Here is a 6,726-nt window from a genome sequence, read left to right on the forward strand (position 1 = left end):
GGACATGTGATGTTGACAATTTGCGTTTTAATGGTTATAACACTTTAACTTTTTTGCATCTCAGCGGCTACTGCCGTTAAATAATTATTGTTTGGCCCTCCCTGTGCCAGAGACCTTCCCCCATCATTCCCCACCACCGTGAAAATTGAAATAAATAAAAATGCTTAAAAATAAATAGAATGAGTACTTGTGGCACCTTAGAGACTAACCAATTTATTTGGGCATAAGCTTTCGTGGGCTAAAACCCACTTCATTGGCTGGTTCTTTTTGCTGATACAGACTAACATGGCTACCATTCTGAAACCTTAAAAATAAATGATATTGCCCGTTGAACAAATTAAAATCTGAATTCTGCCAAGCCCGCACTTCTGTTGGATCTGGGCTGGGTTTGCATTTTGTGTATGGTTTCTAAATGCATTTTGATAGGTGTTTTTTTAATTACTTTAAAAAGTGCAAAATCTCCCTCTCAATGTAAAGTCTTTATTTCTGAAACACACGCACAATAAATCAAACGATCCATTAAAAAAACTCAGATCAAATCTGATTTTTAAAAATTCAATTCCCCCCTCCCCCACCAATCAACAAAAAATGGCAAAAAAAGCAACACGTTTGTCTGGAAAACTTTTGCTGTCAAAAAAGGGCTTTTCGATTAAAAAATGGGGGGGGGGGGAAGTGGTTCTAGCCGCAGAACAACAGACAGGCTGGACCAGTGACCTCAACTAGCCCAATATCCCAGCCCCAACCCCCCCAGGGAGCCTGTTATGGGAGAAGGTGGTGCCCCCAAAGCCCCAGCCATGGGGGGGGGGACACCCACAGAACCCCAGGCTGGAGGAGGAGAGACTGGGGGAGCCTGGGGTTTTGTGGGGGTGGAAGGAGGGAAATCGGTTCTCTCCCGGGGTCTAGTGGTTAGAGCGGGGGGGGGTGGGGGCTGGGAGCCAAGACTCCTGGGTTCTCTCCCTGGATCTGGGGTGGGGAGTAGTGGGGTGCGGGGAGCCCGGACGCCTGGGTTCTCTCCCTGCTAACGCGGGGGAGGGGGCTCGGACGCCTGGGTTCTCTCCCCGCTGACGGGGGGGGCGGAGGGGGCTCGGACGCCTGGGTTCTCTCCCCGCTGACGGGGGTGGCGGAGGGGGCTCGGACGCCTGGGTTCTCTCCCCGCTGACGGGGGTGAAGCGCAGAGCGCGGCCCCCGCTAGGACCCGGCGGCGGCGGAAGTGGGGCGGCCCCAGTGAGGTGGGGCCGGGCCGGGGGGGCCGGTTCCGTCTCCGGTGGGGGCGGCGCTTCCGGCCGGGCCTGTCCGAGCTGGGATCCAGCAGCGGCCCCCCCCCCCGGCCCGCAGCCCCCCAGCCCCGAGCCCAGCCCCCCCGGAGTCCCCCCCGCCCCCCGCCCGGAGCCGGGGCCCCCGAGAGGTGAGTGACCCCCCCGAGCCCCCCCCGTGTGTGTGATCCAGAGATCGTCCCTCTCCCATAGCCCCTCCCCCACAGGCACCCTCAGCCCCTCCCCCAGCCCCATAGCCCCGCCCCCCTCAGCCCCTCCCCCATAGACCCCCCGTCCCTCCCCCATAGGCACCCCCAGTCCCTCCCCATAGACCCCGCCCCTTCCCCAGCCCCTCCCCCCACAGACACCCCCATGTGTGCCCCGTACACCCCCACAGCCCCTCCCCCACAGCCACCCCTGTGTATGCCCTGTACACCCCCACAGCCCCTCCCCGGAGGTGAGTGATCACCCATAGATACTGGTACAGCTCCTATCCCTGCACCCCATACAGCCCCCCGCACACACCTCCTTCCCCCTCAGCCCCTCCCCACCCCAGTACCCCCCGACTCCTTCAGTCAGGCTTGTTACCCTTTGCCCCACCTCAGTCCCTCATAAATCTCCCCCACTTGTGAGAAAGATAAGTGAGCCCCCCCCAGCCCGTACACGGACCACATCCCCCCCCAGTCTATCCCCCATGAACCCCTACCTCTATACACCCCTCTTCCTGGCCGTGGATTTGTATCCCCCCAATGCTCCGCCCCGCTGATAAATAACAGTGATAAAGTGCTGGGCCCTCACTGCAGTGGGCGAGGGGTCCCCGTGTAGCCAGTCCCCGCCCCCCCTCCGAGGGGTTCTGTCCCAGCGCCGGGCGAGGGGTCCCCGTGTAACCAGTCCCCGCACCCCACCCCCTGGGGCTGCGTCCCAATGCAGGACGAGGGGTCCCCGTGTAGCCAGTCCCCGCCCCCACCCTAGTGGCTGGTGTGAATTGATCTCATGCATTCGGAGTGCACGGGGCGTGGGGGGGGGGGGAGGGGAGGTCCTCAGGTGGGGCGGGCGGCCTGACCCTGCTCTAACCCCCCCGCCCCGCTTCCCTCCCTGCCCCCTCCCGGCAGCATCCCTCCCTGGAGGAGATGGAAGCGAATGCGAGCGACGAGGGCGTCCATTTCCAGAGCTACCCCTTCGACTTCCTGGAGTTCCTGAACCACCAGCGCTTTGAGCCCATGGAGGCCTACAACCAGGAGCACGCCAAGGCCGTGGCCTCGCTGCCCTGCCCCCAGCCCCCCTACGAGTATCCCCCGCCGCCCGCCGGCGCCCCCCACTTCGACCGCCCCGCCCCCGCCAAGCCCAAGGACTTCAAAGCTGAGGGCCCCGCCCCCTCCGCCTCCGGCACCGCCCAGCCCAAGAAAGCCGAGCCCGGCACCGGCCCCCCGCAGCAGTACAGTGCCGCCGCCGTGCCCGCCGCCCCTCCGCTCTTCGACGGGGCGGGGGCTTTCGGCGCCCCCCAGTGGGGCATCGTGGACCTCTCGGGGCACCAGCACCTCTTCGGGAGCCTCAAGCGGGGTGTGGGCGCGGCCCCGACCCCGGCGGCCCCGACCGACAACCCGGCCGGCAAAGACGACAAAAACTATTTCCGGCGGCTGAAGTACTTCATTGACCGGCGCTTCCCCTGCGGCGTGTGCCAGAAATCCTTCAAGCAGTCATCCCACCTGGTGCAGCACATGCTGGTGCACACGGGCGAGCGGCCGTACGAGTGCTCCACCTGCGGCCGCACCTACAACCACATCTCCAGCCTCATCCGCCACCGGCGCTGCCACAAGGAGCCGCCTGAGGCCGGCCCGGCCGCCGCCGCCCACCTGCCGCCGCCAGCCCCGGCCACCGAGCCGGCCGGGGAAGGCAGCCCCAGCCCGGCCCAGCCGGACGGCCCCTTCACCTGCTCCCTGTGCTGGAAAGTCTTCAAGAAGCCAAGCCACCTGCACCAGCACCAGATCATCCACACTGGCGAGCGGCCCTTCAGCTGCTCCGTCTGCGAGAAGAGCTTCAACCGGCGCGAGAGCCTCAAGCGCCACGTCAAGACCCACTCGGCCCTGCTGCGGGTGCCCTGCGGCGTCTGCGGCAAGGAGTTCCGGGACGCCGCCTACCTGCTCAAGCACCAGGCCTCCCATGCCGGCCCGCGCCCCAACTACAAGTGCGACGTCTGCGGCAAGGCCTACGCCGCGCCCCAGAGCCTGCTGCGCCATCGCCAACTCCACGAGGGGGCCCCCGCCCCCCCCAAGGATGCCCCGGCCACCGACTCGGCCCCGGCCGCCTACCAGGGGCCCTTCCTGCTCCCCAATGAGGCCCCCCACGCCGAGGGGGAGGCCAAGGCGGCTTTCGGCAACGCGGCGCTGCTGGGGCCCCACCCACTGCTGCTGGGGGCCGGCAAGAGCTTCTGCTGCGGCATCTGCGGGCGCGGCTTCGGCCGGCGGGAGACGCTGAAGCGGCATGAGCGGATCCACACAGGCGAGAAGCCGCACCAGTGCTCGGTGTGCGGCAAGCGCTTCCGGGAGTCCTTCCACCTCACCAAGCACCACGTGGTGCACACCCGGGAGCGGCCCTACAAGTGCGAGCTGTGCGGCAAGGTCTTCGGCTACCCGCAGAGCCTCACCCGCCACAAGCAGATCCACCGGCTGCAGCTGCCCTGCGCCCTGGGGCCCGCCGGCGCCCTGCCCGCCGAGGGGCTGAGCTACGGCTGCTCCGACTGCGGCGAGCGCTTCCCCGACCTCTTCCACGTCATGAGCCACAAGGAGGCCCACATGGCCGACAAGCCATACGCCTGCGACGCCTGCGGCAAGTGCTTTGGTTTCATCGAGAACCTCATGTGGCACAAGCTGGTGCACCAGACAGCCCCCGAGCGGCTGCTGCCCGAGGGGGCCTGCGCCGAGGCCGCCCCGCCCCCCGGGCCCGCCGGCTGCCTGGAGAACGGGCTCCCCGGGGAGGCGCAGGCCGGTGCCGCCGCTGCAGCCGGCCTGGCCTCCCTGGTGGCCCCGTCCGAGGAGCACCCCATGATCCCCAGCGGGGAGCGCTTCACCTGCGGCATCTGCGGGCAGAGCTTCAAGCACTTCCTGGCGCTGGTGACCCACAAGTACGTGCACCTGGTGCGGCGCACGCTGGGCTGCGCCGTGTGCGGGCGCAGCTTCGCCGGTGCCTACGACCTGCTGCTGCACCGCCGCACCCACCTCCAGAAGCGCCACTTCAGCTGCTCCGTCTGCGGCAAGCGCTTCTGGGAGGCGGCCCTGCTGATGCGCCACCAGCGCTGCCACACCGAGGAGCGGCCCTACCGCTGCGCCGTCTGCGGGCGCGGCTTCCTGCGCTCCTGGTACCTGCGCCAGCACAAGGTGGTGCACACGGGCGAGCGGGCCTACAAGTGCGCCCTGTGCAACAAGCGCTTCGCCCAGTCCTCCAGCCTGGCCGAGCACCAGCGCCTCCACGTGGTGGCCCGGCCCCAGCGCTGCCAGACCTGCGGCAAGACCTTCCGCTACCGCTCCAACCTGCTGGAGCACCAGCGCGTGCACCTGGGGGAGAAGGTGTACCGCTGCGACCTGTGCGGCAAGAGCTTCTTCTACCTCTCGTCCATCCTGCGGCACCAGCGGGCCCACAACGCCCGCCGCGACCTGCGCTGCTCCGCCTGCCTCAAGCTCTTCAAGGACCCCAAGTACTTCAGCAAGCACGTGCAGACCCACCAGGGCGGGCACCCCTTCAAGTGCAGCACCTGCGGCGAGGCCTTCGCCAACACCTACGGCCTGAAGAAACACCGGCACCTCCACAAGCTGGAGCGTCTGGCCGCCCTGGGCCACAAGGACCCCTGAGGGGGAGAGACGGGGGAAGGGGCAGGTTGGGGGCAGACCCCTTAGTGCCACATATCCACTGGGGTGGGGGGCAGGTTGGGGGCAGACCTCTTTAGTGCTATGGAACCACTGGGGGGTGTGGTAGGTTTGGGGGGCAGATCCCTTAGTGCCATGTAATCACCGGGGTGGGGGGCNGGGGCAGACCCCTTTAGTGCTATGGAACCACTGGGGGGTGTGGTAGGTTGGGGGGGCAGATCCCTTAGTGCCATGTAATCACCGGGGTGGGGGGCAGGTTGGGGGGCAGACCCCTTAGTGCCACGTAACCACCAGGTTGAGGGGCAGGTTGGGGGGCAGACCCCTTAGTGTCACGTAACCACCGGGGTGTGGGGCAGATTGGGGGGCAGACCCCTTAGTGCCACGTAACCACCGGGGTGGGGGGCAGACCCCTTAGTGCCATGTGTCCACTGGGGTGGGGGGCAGGCTGGGGGGCAGACTCCTTAGTACCACTTATCCACTGGGGTGGGGGGCAGGTTGGGGGGCAGACCCCTTAGTGCCTCGTATCCAGTGGGGTGGGGTGCAGACCCCTTAGTGCCATGTAACCACCGGGGTGGGAGGCAGGCTGGGGGCAGACCTCTTAGTTTCCCGTATCCACCAGGAGGGCGGAAGGTTGGGGGCAGACCCCTTAGTTCCACGTGTCCACTGGAGTAGGAGGCAGGTTGCGGGGCAGACCCCTTAGTGCCGCGTATCCACATTCTGTGGTGGCCCCCCCGTTTCCATGCAGGAACCTAGGACTCTGTGGCCCCCTTGGGTGACAGCGCCCTGCCCTGCCCCACTGGAGGACATCTCAGCCCCTCCCGATTTAAGGGAGCTTCCTCCACCCCTGCTGATGGGCCACGGACTCCCTGCCAGGCAGAGGCTGCTGGACCTGGCACTGCCGAGGGGGCGAGACCCCCAGTACTTTCCTGGACCCGGCCCTCTCCCAGTGCCCCCCCGCATTGATGGGGGGAGTTTGGTGGGTCTCGCCGGCTGACTGTGCCCAGCGGTGCACGCTGGGACCCCGGCGGACTGAGGTGGGCATGGTGCCCACCAAATGGCCCTTCCCCGGCTGGCGTCTGGACAGCGGCACCCAGCCAGGGCTCGACACGGACAGGAGCAAAGGCCAGGGACACTCTGGGCTTCTCTCTCCCCACGCAACAGCCTGGAGCTAGGGCTGGCCAGGACCTGAAATCCCGCTGGATGGGGGCCATGGCCGTCTGAAGGAGGCGCTCTCTGCAGGACCGTCGCTCCGGCCACCCACGTGGTGCACCCTGGGGCTGGAGACTAATGCTGGGGGGCTGCTTTCCCGCTGGCTGGTGACCCCCCTCCCAACTCCCTGTTTTGCAGGGTGGACGCAGGCCAGGCCCCAAGATGGACCGAGGAGCTGTGCCACGATTCGCTGGCAAAGCCCCCAGGCGGCTCTGCAGTGCCCAGACCAGCAGGATGGGCTCTGGGGCGTCCTGGCGCCAGTGTGGAGCTGGTAATCAGGCCCAGGGGGGGGGGAGCTGGCTGTGCAGTGGGGCTGCCTCCCCCCGAGTGGGGCCAGCCCTGGGGCTCAGACCGCGGGGGCGCGGGGCTCTGCCACAACGAACTCTCCAAGGGTCAGACAGGTC

General features: G+C 66.3%; 1 protein-coding gene across 1 annotated transcript; it reads left to right on the plus strand.

Annotated features, from left to right (window-relative positions):
- Positions 1-1,295: 1,295 nt before the first annotated feature.
- ZNF865 (zinc finger protein 865) lies at positions 1,296-5,253 on the plus strand. The gene is made up of 2 exons (XM_034790495.1): positions 1,296-1,405; positions 2,366-5,253. Exon 2 carries the CDS (start codon positions 2,384-2,386, stop codon positions 5,096-5,098), a length of 2,715 nt encoding a protein of 904 aa, XP_034646386.1. The 5' UTR covers positions 1,296-1,405; positions 2,366-2,383; the 3' UTR covers positions 5,099-5,253.
- The last annotated feature ends 1,473 nt before the right edge of the window (positions 5,254-6,726 follow it).

The sequence above is a fragment of the Trachemys scripta genome, chromosome 14, assembly GCF_013100865.1.
Source record: "Trachemys scripta elegans isolate TJP31775 chromosome 14, CAS_Tse_1.0, whole genome shotgun sequence".
Taxonomy (NCBI): Eukaryota; Metazoa; Chordata; order Testudines; family Emydidae; genus Trachemys; species Trachemys scripta.

What these genes read in the sequence shown, in the direction of transcription:
- ZNF865 (XM_034790495.1), top strand. Translation starts at nt 2,384, where the DNA reads ATGGAAGCGAATGCGAGCGACGAGGGCGTCCATTTCCAGAGCTACCCC.